Source organism: Megalobrama amblycephala, linkage group LG12 (assembly GCF_018812025.1).
Source record: "Megalobrama amblycephala isolate DHTTF-2021 linkage group LG12, ASM1881202v1, whole genome shotgun sequence".
In the NCBI taxonomy this organism is placed as follows: Eukaryota; Metazoa; Chordata; class Actinopteri; order Cypriniformes; family Xenocyprididae; genus Megalobrama; species Megalobrama amblycephala.
In genome coordinates, this window is record NC_063055.1 from 22,126,944 (window position 1) to 22,145,822 (window position 18,879).

An 18,879-nucleotide genomic window follows, 5' to 3' on the forward strand; every position below is an offset into this window, starting at 1 on the left:
GTTCTAATGATTTCGTGTAAATCACGCTTAAAATCAAAGGTTCCAATTATAACCATAAGGGTTTCACAGCCTGATGCCATAGAACCTTAAGTTCCATAAATAGCTTTATTCTCTATAGAAAATCATGTTGTTTCGCTTAAAATAACCTAGAAACCAATACACTGATCTGATAAACATTCTGACAAACTTTCTCTAAAGAAACAAATAACAAATAAGTGTTTCTTGATAAGAAGAGGGTTCTTTCCTGAAGCTGGAAAGCATGCAAATAACCACTGAACTTGCCAAAATAAAGGTTTATATTTAAGTGTGTATTCCTATTAAAAGTTCACCATATGTTTTGATAGTTGTAATGATTAAAAGTCAGATTATGTCACACATCACTTCCAATAAAGTGTTCCAAACCTCAGTGCTCGTTGAGATCTAAACTTAATTAACATTAATCATTAAATAACATTAGATGAAGCTGTGCCCTTTTCTTGCAATATGTATGGAATTGACATGACTTAAACGATAAGATCTAGAAATGTAATGAGACATAACGAAATGAAAAACTGTGATATAACACAGACATAACACAAAGAGACATGAGGCATAATCGTGTTAATTTTCCCTTTTTATTTCTACAATAAAACAAAACATACGAGTAGCAAAATTCCATAACGCAAAAATTGACAAGGCAAACGAAAATAAATAGCTTACTTCAGCTACAGAAGCAGAACACAACTTTGCGTTGAAATCAAATATTAAAAATGAACGGATGTACAAAATCTAATGGCTATATTAAATATATTCATCAAATTGGCATTACTTCTACATAAACACAAAATTTCTTGTTCCATGACAAAAGAGTGTTTCTCAAGCCTATGGCCCGTTTTTTAAAGTGCACGTAAACTTTAGAAGTCGCAAATTCTTACAGGGTTTAAAATCAATCGTATCCAGGACAATCATGTGTGAATAAACAGTGTCAAAACTTTCACGGAAGACAGTTTTATGCATGACATTCGAGCCCATGGCACTGCTGCACGCGGCAGTTCACATGGCGTAGGGGTCTGGTCAATGTCACGAGAAGGCAACTAAATCTATTGGCGTCAGACACAACAACATCATTGTCAAAAGATCATACAACAAATGGATAAATAAAGCAACCCATTACAAAGCCCAAATACACGATTGACACGATTGATGGACAGTCCAGTAGTGTGTTTTCTAAAAAGCGCGGTGCTTGGGAAGTTTCAGTTCCGAGAGCTCGTCTTCGCTCTGCAACTCCAAGTGCGTTTCGTCCGAGTCACTGAAGTGCGAGTGAGGGGAGAACTCTCCGTCGCTCCGGTTCGACCGAGGCGAGTCCTTGCTGGCCTCCGAACCGGACTTGCTCGTTCCAGAGGGCGACTGAAGCTCTTGCTCCATGAAAGAGGCGAATGTTCCATCATCGTACTGGTACGGGTAACCCGCGCCCGTGCCTCTCCGACAGACGCTCGGCGATCCTCTGGAAGAGCGGTCCTCCTCGAACACCTTGGCAGGCAGCAAGTCGCAGTTTGGCGGGTCGGCTTTAGCACCGGGGCCCTGAAGCAAGTCGGACAGGGCGTTGATGTAGATCTGGGCCATCTGTAGGGTTTCGTATTTGGAGAGCTTCTTGTCGTCGTCGAAGGCTGGGATGACACTGCGCAGCTCGTCAAACGCATGGTTCAATCCGTGCATCCTTCGCCTTTCCCGGGCATTGGCAGCCATGCGCCTCTGTTTCTGCACGACGTTGGTCGCTTTGCTGGATGGGGCCCGCTGTCTGCCCTCATCTGCCCCCACAGCTCCTTTAAGCCGGCAGAGCTCGCGTACTTTGACAGGACTCTTGCTGCTCTTCCTGAAGTTGGAAGCAGAGGACACGCCTTCCGCGCTCGAGCCGGGCGAGTGCAGCAGGTATTCGGCGTGTGCCGCGCAGGTGCCAGCCTGCACGGGAGCCAGCCAGGCGCGTGGGTCACTGCTGGCCATGAGTGCCAAAGCTGGTGGGTACTCGCGCTGCTCCCCCCGCCCTAAGCTCGGATGCTGGACGTCGAGTTCAACCACCTCCCTTGTATCCGTGCTCATTCCATCCATTTTGTTGTTTTGTGCTATTAGGAGGAAAGTGGGTGGCTATGGATATGGGAAAGGGATTTTTGCTGTGGAGGATTTCTCTTCTTACACCTGTGGTGTAGAGGATTTCTTTACTGGTGTCTCAGGGCGACTCGTCGGTTTTAAAAACGGCACGCGCCGGGGAGCCCCCCTTCTCAAGCTGGTCGCGTGGCGCTTTGACCAATAAGAGCACGCGGGGCAGGCGCGTGTAGGCGACCAATGAGAAGTCGTAGTAAACCCGAGAGAGGTTATTATGCACAAACTTTTTTTTTTTTATAATGTCGCGCTTCAAGCCTGTTTAACTACAGAATTATTATCACAATGGGTCGTCCCACAGGACGTACTCAGAAACTTAGGGACTGAATAAAGTTATGTGGCGAGCCTCCTCACACGCTATGTTTAGGAAATTAGATAGCAGGCCTATATACTAAAAACAAAAAACAAGAAAAAAAGTTGTCTTGACAGTCTGAAATGAAGAGAAAGGGGTTATGAAAAATATCTGGACACCGTGCTTTGAAACTACCTTTGCTCATTAAATGCTCGTGAACATGCATCACTGAATTCAGGCCCGTTTTCTTAAATGTAACCTTCTGTAGCTTTCATTTAAGAAGTTGAAGAAGAAAAACGATGAGCTACATTTCCTTGATATAGGCAATTGCTGTCTTCATCATGAAATGAAAGAAACACGCATCATTTTGTATTTTGCAAACGAAATTTAATAGTTAGGCCTATTAGAGAAACTTATTTACAAATGGTTGTACTAATTTAGTTGTTTATTTATCAGTTACGGAATAGTATAGACTATAATTTAGGCTATTTGTGCTTATAATCGTACCTATAATTATATAAATTCATAAATAAATATATTAGGCTACTTCTCTAGCCAATCGAAAAAAATCAGAGTCGTGCAACATAAACATTAAATAAATTTCAATTATTCGTTCTTCTATTGGTGCACAGTTAAACACATTCAAACAATGAGTGTTATATCAGATAGAGTTTCGTTTCCTTTTTGAACAAGTTCAAAACCTTTTGATCCGATTTAAGGAACGCCCTTTTAGCAAAAGAGCTTCCCAAAGATCCGAAACTTGATCTGGAGGCGCGACAGTCCCTTACTGTCACGAGCTTCAGAAAGAGAGCAAATGCAAAAGGGGCAGTAAGATAATAATAATAATAACAATAGGCTAATAATGATGCAATTTTCTACGATTGTTAATTACACTTTAAATAAAAAACTTAAAGTAGGCTACAAAAGCCAATAATAAAATAGTAAATAATGGAATTATGTCTATAAATATCGTGAAAGTAAGAAAGGCCATTAATAGGAGTGAAACCATGCAGTTGGACAATGTGCAGAAAACTGCATTGTTAAACTTTGTGACATAGGCTACAGCTGCGTTCCCTGGTTAGTCACCGAAACAAGTATGTGACGCAGTGATGCACAGGACCTTAATTCCTGTTTTCTGGCATTAAAAACTTCACATTTATCTTTTTACATTTATTCATGAATTCATAGAGTGCAGAGGCTTGCGGACTGGCGCCTGAGCTCACCCCAACTGGAGCCTCATCCAGGCGGCTTGTGTGTCTTGGAATAGGTCCTAAAGCAAACAACAGGTTGGGATTGCTGCCGTCGATTATTAAAGTGTCCCTGGGACAATAGCGACTCAATGTTCCATTCGACACGCCTGAAGAACTCTTTGGAAAAAGGGCACAAAATGTGTCTCGATGGGGGCTTCCACCGCGATCGAGTCTGCGTGCTGTTTTCTTCATTCCTGTCTCCCGGGAAACCCAGAGATATCGCGTGCTTGATAAAAGTCGATAAAAGACATCATGGGTTCCAACACAAATAATAATAACAATAATTATTATTCTAAAATTAATTTCAAGTAATTGTTTAAAACATGTGACAAATAAAATAATTATTTCCTATATATATTATCCTCACTCGTAAGTCGCTTTGGATAAAAGCGTCTGCCAAATGAATAAATGTAAATGTAAATATATGTAACAAATAATGTTACATAGAAAAAAATGTAATAATTTGGATTAAATTCAGACTTTAAGGGACTTTCATTGTTCATAGGATAATTAAACCCACTGATTCCACATTTCAAAGTGAGACACAAGCGTTTCATTTGATGTGTTTTCCATAGTGAAGCCTGAAACAAATAAGACTTCTGATTTTCCAAATATCAGAACAGGTGCACATAGTATGCATCTCTTTATAACTTTGGGAAATAAAATCTACTGAAAAGGCCTCAAAGGCGACATCTAGTGGGCATACAATGCACTTACCGTAGTGGTCATTTTTGAGAATGAATTTGAAGCTGGATTTCACCTCAATTATTAAAATACAAACAGCCATTTCACTACAGTTCGTCATACAATAAAACATTGGACATCTTGAATTTAATGAAAGTCTAATGTAATTTTCTAATTTGATTTACCACAAATTATACTTTTTTCAGGTCTACACTCTTAAAAATAAGTAATACATAGCATACATCTACTCCATACATTTTTGGCAACAGATTACAAGCAATATTATCAATTAAATTCAACAAATAGAATTGAGTTTGAATTAATCAAAAATATCCGAATAACAGACAGACGTCAAAGATGAATTAAAGGTCCCGTTCTTCGTGATCCCATGTTTCAAACTTTAGGTGTAATGTTGTTGTTAGAGTATAAATAAAATCTGTAAAATTTTAAAGCTCAAAGTTCAATGCCAAGCGAGATATTTTATTTAACAGAAGTCGCCTACATTGAACGGCCAGTTTGGACTACATCCCTCTACTTCCTTCTTAATGACGTCACTAAAACAGTTTTTTGACTAACCTCCGCCCACAGGAATACACAAGAGTTGCGTTTGTAGAGTGTGTTTGTCGCCATGTCGTCGAAACGCTGTTATTTTCATCCCGCAGTCCAATCACCGGGTCTGATTCCGGCTCAAATTGATAGGGTAAAATTAAAGACATGTTTACAATAACACTGAGCGCGTGCATCTCCACGTTATGGTAAGAGGCGTGACCTTTCCGGGCAAGGTTCGCTAAACTGCTGTCGAATCACAACACAGGAACCGCTGGCACAATCAGAACTCATTACGCATTTCTGAAGGAGGGACTTCATAGAACAAGGAAGTCATCAGCCCGATTTTATGACAGTGGAAACAGCGGTATACAGATAAGTAAATTATGTGAAAAATACAGTTTTTTTTTTACACACGAAACATGAACACATGTTATATTGCACACTATAAACACAATCAAAGCTTCAAAAAACCATGAAAAACGGGACCTTTAAGAACTCTATTTTTTACTGCCAACATTGAAGACACCTGATGATAACAAGCAGAATCACTGAAGGAAAGAGAAAAACATTTTATTGAAAATGTTTGATCATCATTATGGTGATCTGTGTTTCATTTAGTTGGGCGGTTTGACTCTTTGCTTTTTATGTTAGTTTGTGGTTTTTGTAACGGTGTTTGCTAATTTTACACATTTTAAATGGTTGATTAATTTGGTTAATTCTAACTCAATTCTTATATGTTGAATTTAATTAATTATATAGCTTGTAATCTGTTATCTTTTATAGAGTAGATCTTACTTTTTACAGTGTCAAAGGGTGTTTTAACAGTGACGCCATAGAAGAATAATTTCTGGTTCCTCAAAGAACCTTTAAAAAACATTTTTCTTTGTGTGAAGAACATTTTAACAATCTAAAAAACCTTTTGATTCCATGGATTTTAAAGATTCTTCACTGAACCAATAAAGAATCTTTATTTTTAAGAGTGTACATGCAGCAGAAAATGTCTGCGATGGAAAATAGAATTGCACATCACTCTTTGTACATGAGCTACATATCTCAACGGCATGTCAGCCTTCACTATGTGCTGTAAGTGTAACATTTTTATCACTATAAGATGAAAAAAAGTGTAGTACTGAGACCAATGCTTACATACAAATAAATAACAGACTCAAATACAAGAACTTGGCCTATTAAATCAGGAACATGCAGGTTCAGGGTCAGACTTGTGGCGACAAACTCTCCATGCACTAGAGCATGACTGGTGTGGTGCCTTTCACTTTGACCTGTAGTGCATGAATCTGCTTCACAAATTCAAAAGCCAAATGTGGCTAACCTTTGACCACAACCTTCATTGTGTTCAAAGCTCTTCACTTCATGTTGATGAGCTCATCCTGAAGTGGAAGGGATAAAGTAGAACAGCGTTACAATTCACTCGACAAGCATTTTGAGACATTATTAAAATCTGTCTGACATTTTCGATGATACAGACAACACAACAAATACCACTGTAGAAAACATGTTTATTAGACAAATTATACACAGAAAGCTTTGCCACTTGTAACAGAGGCCTCAGTTTGTTCCATTTGAATAATATGCAACACATACAACAAAATAGGCCTATATTAAATACTGTACATTATACTCAGTTGAAAATGATGTAATCCTGTACAATTCTATGTATGAAATTAAAAATGTTACAGGCATAGCAGGTTTTGCATGCTTCTTTTACGGAAAAAAAAACCTTGCCTCCTTTTTGACAGATTCGGAAATCAAAATGAAATGAAGTCGAATGAGAATGTCTTACCGTCAGAGAAACCGCGGAGAACTCCTTGTAATGTGATAGTGGCTAACTGAGCTTTACAGTCTCAGATATTATACTCTATATCTTCTTTAAATCCAACAAAAAAATTATCTGCATGTAAAATATACACTTTAATGTCTCTTCATTTACTCTAAATAAAAATCTTTAAACTGATACTAAATAAAATTGCTTCTATAGTCTTTCATTAATCATATCTTAAGAAAAGTACATCTAGAATGCTTGCGTCAAAACACTGTTGCTGTTTCCTACACACAACATTTGCGAATTAGTCAGAGGATAACGAACTGAAAGCTCATTCTAAACAACTATCATTAGTAAATATTAATACAGTTTATGTTAGTGAAAAGGATTGGTTTGTTTTTTGTCCTCAAAATGTGTATTTTTTTTAAAACTCTTACCACACCTCAATGGCCTTGTTTAAACAATTAGCATTTAAAAAAAAAGTTAGATAAATATTACCCCTTAACATTTACGAAATGAAATAGAAATATATTTCAAATAACCTCTCAAAAGTCGCCACTGTATCAGCGTCTTCAAATGGCATAGTAATAGGTTGAGGACTGACACTTGAAAAGTAAAAAAAGCCCCGTCTCCAAAGGCTCGTGTTAAGAATTGGTTTTAAAAACTCTCTCGCTCTTTTTAGATTTCCAAAATCTATGACGCGCAGCCGCGAGATTGTGGCATATACAATGAAGCTATTCTACAGAATGTTTTTGTCCAATCCTGGAGTACGGCTACAGAAGTGAATACAAACTCTTGATGCTTTAATGATGCAAATCAATGACAGATGATGGCACTGAAGCAATCTCAAAACTAATCATTAAAAAAAGAGAAAACTAAAACTACAGACAGCTCTGAACATTTATTTTGTTGTTAAAACTCTCTGACCAGACACATTCCACGCATTTAAGATTTGTTATACTTAAAGTCAGTAAGAGACATTTAGTAGCATTTGTTTCATCCCTCCCCTACAGTATAATAATGTTTATTATTTTTTTATTTAAAGTTCAATCGAGTCTTTTCCACAGAGTGTCTGTTTAAAGACTCAAAGTAGATCTCAACTTCAGGGAGAAGGCAGAGAGGATGAGAGGTCCTTAGAAACGCAGTCACTCGCTGTGAGGCTTCCGAGAAGAGCAGGTTATTTTCTCTCAGTTTAGCAGCGCCTTGTCGAACGCTTCAGCTAGAGGGAGCACTGAACGTTAACAGAGCGCTGAGATGAAGCACAGTTCAGTTGATGGGTTGACAAGATTCTTCTAAACTGAGTTATTGCAGATCTGGGAAACACTTGGCAGAGTCTTTTTCGTTCCAAAACAAAGAAAAAACCAAAACAAAAAAGGTAAACATACCATCATTGCAACATTTGATAGTCTTTTTTTTTCTTTCTCTCCCCACAAAATCGAATGTGGCAAACAAAAGGCAAATTCATTTAGTTCACAGAGAAAATCTCCCGACAAACCACAATGACAATAATGATCATTTTATTCCATCCTCGTCCTGTCGACGAGTTCGGTCGGGACAAGCAAGCTCCGTCGCGAAGAGCAAAAGTCAAGAGAAAACGACAACCAAAAAGGAACATTTGTATTTACATATATCTCTTTTTTGTTTTCAAACTCGCAGGCCTGGGAACTCCTTCGGTCTATATGGAGGTGCCCCTGTCCGGGTCGTTGCCGTAGCTAAAGCTTGGGGCCGGGGTGGGCTGATACGGGATGCTGGACATTGTCTTGACGGGGCTGCGAAAGAAGCCGCCGTTGGGGGCCCGCTGCCGGAAGGGCCCCCCAGTCCGGTGGTCCTGCACGGCCCCAAAGGCGAAGCCGGCTGCCGCTTTGGCCGACAGGCTGCGGCTGAGAGTCTGGATCTGCTCGGGGATGAAGGTGGTGGTGGTGATGTGAGTGTTGCGGAAATCGCTGATCTGCTCCAGGGCCTGCCGGGCGGCTGGGAGGGAGTCCATGTCCAGGGGCGTCAGGTCGATGGAGGAGGTGGAGAACTGTTTGTGGGGGCTCTCATCGTCCGTGCACAAGCTGTTAACCCGGTGATGAAGGTGCTCCAGGTCGATCTCCTTATCGTCCTAAAGGAGGGGAGAACGGGAGGAGGAAAGTGGAGTGGGGGAAATAAGGAAGGAGAGAAGAACAGGAGGAGGAGCGAAGGTTGTTACAGGATCAGAAGAGAAAAGAGGTGTAAAGTGAAGAGAAGGGGTGTGTAATCATAAGAGCAGATACAGAGCGGGATGGTTTAGTGAAGCGGGACAGCGCGAGGTGGTTAACAGGGAAAAGGATGGCCGGTGAAGGAGGAACAGGAAACGCAGGCAAACAAAAGGAAGGAGTTGGTGAGCAAATGAGATGGGAAGGAAGTGTTTGGGTGCAGTTGGGAATGGAGGGAAAGAAAAGGAAAATTTGGAAGAAGGTTGAGGGCGGGTATTGATGGAGAATTAGCAGGCCCAGTGAGGTTTTAGTGTTTGCATTGTTAGCAAGACAGAGAAAGAGGGGGGAGGTACAAAAAGGGAAACATACTGAGCTACGGTAATGAAAACACACTCTTAACTAGTACTGTCCTTGGACTATCAACAACATTAATGTCGCGTGACACATGGATCTCTGGATATGCAGATACAGTCTACAAAACCTTTCCACTTTCAAGCCATCTGAAACCACGATTGTGACAAAACTGTAGCTTATCTAGTATATGATATGTTTAACTACCTACTATAAAGTATGTGGATTGCTTAAAACAAACAAAAAAAACGAACTCACAAGGTGACGTGGGCTGACACTGTGGTTGCAGGGAGCTCAGAGAGAAAATGGCCTCTGGTTTGGACCAGCATAAAGCACTTTGTTGATTCCAGCCACCAGCGGCAGGCAGCGTGGCCCTGAGTAAAGAGGGGCGGTGGGGACACCTGGTCGGGCTGAGGGGGACGGGAGGTCATGGGGCTAGTTTGTAGGTACCTGTCCTACCACCACAGTGGAGGAAGGCGGTATAATAGGGGTGCAAGAGTGAGGAGAAGAGGGATTGTGGGAAGGCTGGTTTGTTGAACGAAACAGGGAGCTTGTGCTTCTCAATATATTTTGGTATGTTTTGAAGATAATAAATGCCACTTACACTTTTCTTTTTGGGGCATGGTGACATTTCACAAATTGAGTCTAAACCTAGGCATTTTAACTTATGATGTATGCACTGTCAGAGAAAATGTGCAAAAATGGTATCTTTAGGGATACAACAGCTTGTCACTGCAGTATCTTATCAACCCCTAAAGGTGCAGTTTAGTACCTACACTGTAAAAAACTATTGTTGGATTAACTTAAAAAAGTAAGTAATGTGGGTTCCTTAAAATTTTGAGCTCAGTGAAATTAAAATTTGAGTTAATACAATGAAGGAGATTAGTTTAATCAACAGAAGCTCAAAATAGTATGTTATCTGAACCACATAAATTATCAACAAACAATTGCTGTCATAACAAATCAGGAAAATAATTTTGTACAGTGTAGTGGTAATATACCTATAGTCGGTCAGTGTCCTGTTTTTTATTGCTTATTTTCACATATTTTAGTAATCATCATAAATTAGGTATCAGTCGAAAGCTTAAACACTCAAAATTCATCCTGTGAAAAACGTTTTGAAATGGAATTACATTACCACTACTAACTTGTTAATGAGTAAATAAGATACTTTAAGGGTACTTGTCAAGTGACAAGCTGTTGTACCACTATAGGTACAAGTTTTGCTCACATTTGTTTTTTCTGAGTGCGCAGTTATTGATGTAACACTAGCGTGAAATCTTTAAACCAGTGGTTCTTAACAGTTATAATGGAGCTACAGCAGCTACAGTCAGCATCTGTCCAAGTATACGTGACACAATGTGTAGTCGAATCTCAATCTGAAGGATTAAATACACATGCATGTCATCTTTGTCTTCCGGAGCATGTGCACAACGCAAAGGCCAATTGTTATCTAAAAAATGTAAATATGCTTGACGAAGCCATGCTACAATCACATTATCTAGGTCTGCTGGTCTGACTTCACAAAAGCCTGACTATATGATTCCATCAGACTTAAGTGTTACAGTACATTTTAAAAAAGAAAAATTTTGCTATAATCTGATTGAAGTCAATCTTTTACAATGTAGGTAAACACACTTGTGAAAATTTGAAATATCCACACAGGATATTTCTTTTGTACCTCCTTTAAAATAACAAATGTGATTGTTTTAAAACTTTTTATTAATAGAAACTAGGTCTGTCAATACATTAATTGTTAATGATGAAGATTTTGTTGTAGTTAATGCATCAATATATATGGTCCACAGCAAACAATTAATGCATAAACTTTGACAAAATCTTTTTTTAATCTTTTTTACATTTATAAATATCTATTTTATGAAATAAAAAAAATAAAATATAAGTTTGTATTATTATTTTTAATTATTATTTTTTAATTATGAAGATTTAACTATTAATTAAGAGTTTAAAACACACGCAATATTATATTATTATGTTTTATATAATATGCTATTGGAAGTTTGCTGAGGCCCCCTAGTGGCCGCCTGATTGAGAGGCACTGTTTAAAAAACAAATGTTTGCTATTACTGATGCAATGAAAAAACTAATTTTTATTATGTATATATATATATATATATATGGATCAAAACCTTTCATCAAAGTTGTCCTAAAACCTTCTTTTTAGGACAACTTAGCTCTTAGAACAACTTTGATTAACTATTTTGATCCACTTCAAATGTTGACTACTGTATATATATATATATATATATATATATATATATATATATATATATATATATATATATATATATAAAATTTATTAAGACATTTTTCTGTCCCTGACTGAGAACCACTGCTTTAAACAACAATTTATGTGTTGCAATATTTGTATTGGGAATAAATACTGAATTAGGCACTTAGTCTCAGTGTGTAGCACCAATCTAAATATTGCACATATTTTGCAAATGCCAGCTTGCTGGGCTGCTCCCCTATCAAGCTACAGAGCTCAAAAAACTTCCTGTCATGTTTGCACTGCAACCATTTTTGTATTAATTTAGCCAATTTAGTCTAGTCTCTACGTAGTTTGGCACTAATGAATTGATCTCTGTGGGCTTGAACATAAGCCCTATATTATTGCATTTCTGAGCAAAAACATAAATCTCAAGGTTTCAGGAAATAAATGGTAATGACCTTTCTTGTAGCATCCAAGTGGATTCTCTCTCAGCAGCAAATATGCGATTGCTTAAGTCCGTACAAAACTTATCTTTGCGCATTTCATAACCTACATGGGCTCGAGGCTTGGAGAAGTGTGGAAAGAGTGTAGCTCAGTGCTGGCAGAAGACAGTTCGCGATGGGATGGCGAACGTGTGCCTCAGCTTAGAGTCGAGCGGTGTGGCGCAGCATGCAGGTGACAGGTGATTGGAGGAAGGCCTGAGCGTGAGCATGATGTCAGTCTGCGGCTCATGACACGGCTCGTCTTGCCTCACAGACGGTCCGTCTGCTTGTGTCTGTGTGCGTGTGCGAGCGCGCGTGAAAGGACAGAGGTATGACCGTACAGATGAAGCAGGCAGATGAGAGGATGAGGAAGAGGTTGTTTTCAGAGAGGTGGGGGAATGAGTAGAAAAAGACAACAAACAAACAGTCAGCACACAGACGTCGTTTTTTTTCTTTTTTTATGTCCAAGGAGCCAGATACCTGGAAGTGTGAGATGGTAAAAATGGCATTTTGCATTTCTCTCCCACGCCCGCTTTAACCCCTCAACACAGAGTACTTATCTATAAAACAAAATCAACAAAATAAAAGTTGTTTCAGGCTTTGACAGCAGAATAACATGATTTTTTTGGTCTTTTCTGAAAAATAATCAAACATTTTCAGAGTAATGACTGACACAGAGTGCTGTTTGGCGTTCGGCGGTCTCTGTTAATTATGCGGCCACATGAGGTCTGACTTTCAAATACCCACTACTACTACAGTCACTGTGAATATAATAGGATTAAATGATAGCAAAATACTTTTTTTCCCCATTTTTCTTTCTTCTAAGACTAAAAAACAGTCGGTTATTTGAATGCAGACCTCGTACTGTGGTCTGCAAATGCAGAGGCACCGCAGGACTCCAGACAGCCACAATATCAATGACACAGCAGACATCTGAGGTGAAGAACTTTTCATCATTTGCTTTTTCAGGAATGATTAGGACACAAAGCCTGGCATGTGAAATGGCTTATTCACACAGCAAAACCTCCAGTTCTCTGGAACGCCTGCTCGTCCGCTCTGGATTGGCAGGTGGTGCGCTATAAAAACATTTGACTTGGGTAGCAAACCGTAATTCATCACTACGAGCTTGAACTCGTTTTGACGACTTGTCATATCGAATCATTTCAGACCAATTGCGACACCACAGAAGGAGCCGTGACGGCGAGATCACAGAGAAACAGAGAGAGGAGACAGGGACAAACTAACACCATAGCATATGCAACGTGTGTGTTGGTGTGTGTATGCATGTGTGTGTGTGTGTGTGAGTGTGTGTGTGTCAGACACATACACAAGCACAAAGTCATTCTATTGTTCTGGTGTGCAATGAACTCAGTGTTAGCCAGGTGTCAAGAAATATCACAAAGAAAAGAGGAAGCAGTCAGGAAGAATTAACGATGTACCAAGACACTGGGACACACCAAACAGAAAGTTGCATCATGCTGAAAGATGGAAGAATGGTTCTTAGGATGTGCCAAAATGACAACAAATACTGCAAAAATCATTATCTTATTCAGTATTTTTGCCTTGTTCAAAAATGATTCAAATATCCTTAAAACAATATATGCATTTTTATTTAAAATAAAATAAATAGATTATAATTTATTTATTAATTTAATCAATGAAAGTTTATTTTACTTACTTTTTGTTAAACATCTCTCTAGATTTAATTAAATTTATGCTTAAAACAATTTGCTAAAGGGTATGAAAAATAATTTTAATTTTACTGGAAAACAAGTCAAAAATACAGTAATTTTGCAGTAAAGAAACTCTGCTACAAACTAAAGAGCTTCATAGAACCAAAAACATCTGTGACATGAGTGTGATATGTGCTAACTTTTAGCGTTAGTCTTGTCTTGGTCGCTTTTGGCATTAACACGTCTCGCTCACCGAACCGTGTGTGTTAAAATGTGTGCTTATCAGCATGTCTGTGTGAATATTTGTGTAAAGCTCTGCCAAGCTTCTACTCTGATGGAACCGTCTGGAAGAGTGCTTCAAGGAATGAGTCCAACTCAGCATGATCCAACTACTGGGGCAGAAAGGAGTGGGGTTCAAGTGTGACTGCCAAAGCGCTCCACCCTACTTGAAAAATCCTTAGAGAGAATCATCTCTGTGCTCAGTGTTATATCTTCAACTACACCACTACATTAGCTAGAATTATTGACTTAGCATGCTTATATACAGTAGAAGGTCCAGTGTTAACTTTCTGGCCAATGGTAGGTGAATTTATCGGCAATAGATTTTTTGTCCTATGACAATACATATTTGTGACAGCGCAATGTATTGTGCAGCATCACACAAAAAGAATACTATATAATATATAGCACCATTCAAAGTTTGAGGTCAATAAGATTTTTTTGAAAGAAAGTAATACTTTTATTCAGCTTCAAGATGCATGAAATTGGTATAAAAAAATCCTTAGTTCCTTTCTATTCATCAAAGAATCCTGAATGTATTATGTTTCCACAAAAACAATAAGCAGAACAACTGTTTTTAACATTGATAATAATAATAATAATAATACAAGTTTCTTGAGCACCAAATCAGCATATATTAAATATTTCTGAAGGATCATGTGGCACTGAAGACTGCTTTGGAAAATTCAGCTTTGGCATTATAGGAATAAATTACATTTTGAAATACATTCAAATAGAAAACAGTTATTTTAAATTCTAAAAATATTTCACTGTTTTTACTGTATTTTGTGATCAAACATGCAGCATTGGTGAGCATAAGAGGTTTCTTTCAAAAATATTTAAAAAAATCTTACGACCCCAAAATCTGTTTATTATTTAATAAGAGGAAAAACACTAAGGGGAAACCCCTTAAATAAATCAATTTTTTTCCATGTTCGAATTTGTTTTTTTTTTAAATGCCAAGACAGATGATTTCTTTAGTAGAAGGTTTGTCTTTGCTTTAAATCCCTCACATACTACAATTCAATTCAAACCATGTAACGTCACAGTTCCCGATAAAGTTTTAATTCAGTGTTAAATTTGGAGTAAAAAGGAGCCATTCAACTTTTTATGACTTAAATCTGCTATTTGTGGCATGCTGTAATAAAAAAAACTTACAGGTTGAAAAAAAGCTCATCTGCCATTTCTACAAGGACCAGATGCACTACACTAATTTTCTACATATAAATGTCTGAACATTATGGTGAGCAGTGGAGTGGATGATGGCCTTCAGAGGAGCGGGGATGAAGGAGAGCCGCTCTCTCTGTGGGGTCATGAGCGGCCTGCTGCTGCCCCTGACAGATAAAAGCCGCTTCATGGCGGGAGGACGGAAGACAAGAACAAGCCCCTGACCGCTGATCAAAAGCACTAGTTTGTTTTTCAGGTGGAACGCTGGAGATGAAATGCTGTGTTTTTTTTGGCCTGTGGAGAGTCTGATGACTCAGACCGGAGGGGTGTGAGGAGAGGTCAGGTGTGTATGTTGGGGGGTGGGTGATGGGACTCAATTGGAGTAATGCGGGAGATGGGGATGTAATATCAGGAAAGGAAACACCCACAATATGACAGCTGCAGAAGATAACAAGGAGCTATAAACTCATCAAATCAAAGAAATGCATCAAGAGCAACATCACAAAGGTTCATTCACAGCCATATGAATGTGCTGTCGCTGCTATGTCTGTGTTACATTGAAGTGTTGTCATGTGAAATGCAAGCAATGGGCTCATTTGTTAATTAATGTTAACTGGATTCCAAAAACAATAAGCAAACAGTTATAAGAACAACAAAAATCAATATGTGCAAACACATTAATCTAAACCTATCTTCACGAAATGAACTATGGGATATTAAAGAAAAATTAGAACCTTGTCTTAAAGTAATTATCTTGATATATGCAGCTTTTATCAGCACATATGTTTTCTAGCACCTGTTTATTTATTTATATTTTCTCAACAAAGCTATATTACCGTTAATGTGCTTGGCAGGCAATTGAACAACATTGTGTTCTTTTTGGAGAGGTTTGTTTAAGTGTGCTATCAGAAAAATTAATTTGTAGAAAAAGTGCTTCGTCTACTGCTTGTAATGCTGACTATTTCTCATTTTAAGCTTTTGCCTTTTTTGTTAATTATACTAATATCCTTCCAAGGCTGGGTGGTATGATGGCATACAACCGGTAGAGATTCTAATTAACGGTTTGTTCCATGGCAGATCAGTCCACAGGATTTGTGTTACTTACAGTTGAAAGCATCGAACAAACAAGAGTTTGTTTGCGAAGTGTCCCAAACAAGTCTAGAAGTATGGTGTTATTAAACTCATGCTCATCCATATAACTTCAGTGAACAGCGACCAGCATCAAGCTTTTTGAAAAAGACACAAAAGTATCACAGAATGATCCCATGTGATACCTGACGTGTCACATATTCCAAGTGTTCTGCGGGTATATGATAGGGTAAGGTGAAAAACAAACCGAAATTTAAATCCATGAAAATCCTGACCTTGGCCGTTGGTCTTTTGTGCTCTACTGAGTGTTCGTGAGACTATCACCGCCACAGTTCACTACACCTTGCCCAGAAAAAGTTGTGAAAAATCAAGATTAATAAAAACAGGAAACACAATCCATGTACTTTCTTCTCTCAAGTGAATATATCTGCTGTGTTTGCCGCATTCACATGTGTCAACTGTCATTCTGACTGTCATCAGAGTGTTCAATTCAGTGAATAAAGTACACAGATATTTTTTGGGATTTCTAGATGTTTTATTTTATGATGCGTTTTTATTAATCTTAATTTCTCACAACTTGTGTGCCTTTTCTAGGTGAGTCAGAGTGAACTGTGGCGCTAATAGAGTCAAGATTCAGGGTCAAGATTTTCATTAAATAATACATTTAATTTTGGTTTGTTTTTCACCAAACCCTGTCATATACCCCCAGAACACTTGGAATATACCACATATGTTTCATAAGACATCTTTTTTTTAAAGCTTGATGCTGGTTGCTATTCACTGCCATTATTTGGACGAGTGTGAGTGCAACTTTTTTTTTAAATTTCTCATTTTGTGGTTCGAAAAACAATGGCATACTGCATAAGAACAACACCATCAACCAGATTTAAAGGGTTAGTTCACCCAAAAATGAAAATTCTGTCATTTATTACTCACTCTCATGCCGTTTCACACCCGTAAGACCTTCGTTCATCTTCGGAACACAAATTAAGATATTTTAGTTGAAATCCGATGGCTCCGTGAGGCCTTCATAGGGAGCAATGACATTTCCTCTCTCAAGATCCATAAATATTCTCGTCGCTTTGTAATATTAATTTTGAACCACTGTACTCTCATGAACCGATTTAAATATGTTTTTAGTACCTTTATGGATCTTGAGAGAGGAAATGTCATTGCTGCCTATGAAGGCTTCACGGAGACAGAATTTTCATTTTTGGGTGAACTAACCCTTTAATTTTCATTTTTGGGTAAACTAACCCTTTAATTTTCATTTTAGGGTGAACTATCCCTTTAGGGGGAAATTTAGGAGTGATGTTGCTGAACTTGAAGTACTGTAACTATTGTTGGACAATCTCCATAGTTATTGTATTTAAACTTGTTCCACACTCTTCTGTTTATGATATATATTCTGTTTATGATCAACCTCATTTTTACATCCACCCTTAAGACTCTTACCTCCTTCGAAGGCACTCTGGAGCCTTTCCTTCGTGTCCACCAGGTCTCCACCGTAGCAATAAGACAGGAGAGCACCACACCGGCTGCTAGTACAAAAAAGACCCCAGCAAAGCTATGGATGTCCAAGGCGCTGCCACTCTTCCGAGTGCCCACAGGAGAGTACAGGTCACACGGACTGTCCCGCGGCCACCACTTCAGCTTCAGGATGTCCATGTCCCCATTCTGCTGAAGCTCTAAGATCCTGGACACAGCAAGAAAACAGACACACATATGGATGATTCTTTATTTGGAGGCACTTTTCAGATTACTTCCAGATAACTATGTCTATGTTACAGCATTTATCCTGGAGTAAAGGTCATGAAGAATCCATAACAGCACAGTATTAGGCCAAAAGATATTTTAAGAGGATTTTGGCTGAAAGTGTAATGGCGTGGATTTCTGATATTGTGTGTGATGGTAAACACATTTTTTGGCTCTTTGGAAAAACAATTAGACTTGCTAATAAAACAAGTTCCCTAACAGTTAATTAACTTTGAACTTATAAAAACAGTTTTATTTCTGAATTATTATACATTCTAAATCCCTCAATCACTAACTTCTATAATATTGTTCTCATTGAGGTTCTTGAAATCTTAATCACAAAATATATCTTGGTTAATTAATTTAATACTTTCACAGCTCCCGTCGTTCATGGACTCCATTTCCCATCATCCTCCTTGTGTTATCACCTGCACGCACTTCCTCGTCATCTCCCCATCACTCATCATCTGCACCTGGACATCATCATCTGCACACCCTTTATAATGGACTCACTCCCTACACTCCCTTGTCTGTTCTTATTGTTAGTTTGATGTGTTTGGTTGTTCCTTTCTCCATGTTTAATAAAATACCCTGTTTTGTTGAAGTTTGTTGACGCTTCATCTCTTCCACAACCAATACCGTAACAGAAGAACAGACCATAACCGACTGGACTTCTACGTAAGAAAGAATGGGTATTTTCCTAGTTCCTGTTCCCCCAAAGAGCCGCCGACGCAAGCTATCAGCGGAGGACCGCCTTTGGACTTCTAAACAGGACTGCCGCCCACTGGAGAAGTATGTGGAGGAATTCGCTGAGCTTTCTTGTAAGGTGAGCTGGCCAGATGCGATTCTTAACACCTGTTTTCTGAGGGGTCTGGACGAGGATACGATCTGGTATATTGAACCCAAATGCCTCTTTTCCCTAGTCGAGTCTATTAATCTGATTCTCTTCTTAAATGGTTCTGAGTTCGAAATTGAAGAGGTT

General features: G+C 38.6%; 2 protein-coding genes across 12 annotated transcripts in view; both read right to left on the bottom strand.

Moving 5' to 3' along the window:
• The window catches only part of grid2 (glutamate receptor, ionotropic, delta 2), a 519,954-nt gene that overhangs the window by 7,782 nt on the left and 493,293 nt on the right, over positions 1 to 18,879 (bottom strand). For 5 of the 11 annotated variants that reach the window (XM_048209687.1, XM_048209689.1, XM_048209690.1 and 2 more), the window contains 2 exons: positions 17,598 to 17,838; positions 6,415 to 8,795 (listed from right to left, as the gene is read on the bottom strand). In XM_048209687.1, coding sequence (XP_048065644.1) covers positions 8,367 to 8,795; positions 17,598 to 17,838 — 670 coding nt within the window. In that variant the 3' untranslated portion in view covers positions 6,415 to 8,366. Of the gene's footprint in view, positions 1 to 6,414; positions 8,796 to 12,005; positions 12,228 to 12,414; positions 12,495 to 14,719; positions 15,492 to 17,597; positions 17,839 to 18,879 lie in introns of those variants that run through there. The other 6 variants (XR_007187436.1, XM_048209694.1, XM_048209692.1 and 3 more) reach the window with 5 other exon arrangements.
• On the bottom strand, positions 578 to 2,373 carry atoh1a (atonal bHLH transcription factor 1a). The gene has a single exon (XM_048209695.1). It carries the CDS (start codon positions 2,083 to 2,085, stop codon positions 1,207 to 1,209), a length of 879 nt encoding a protein of 292 aa, XP_048065652.1. The 5' UTR covers positions 2,086 to 2,373; the 3' UTR covers positions 578 to 1,206.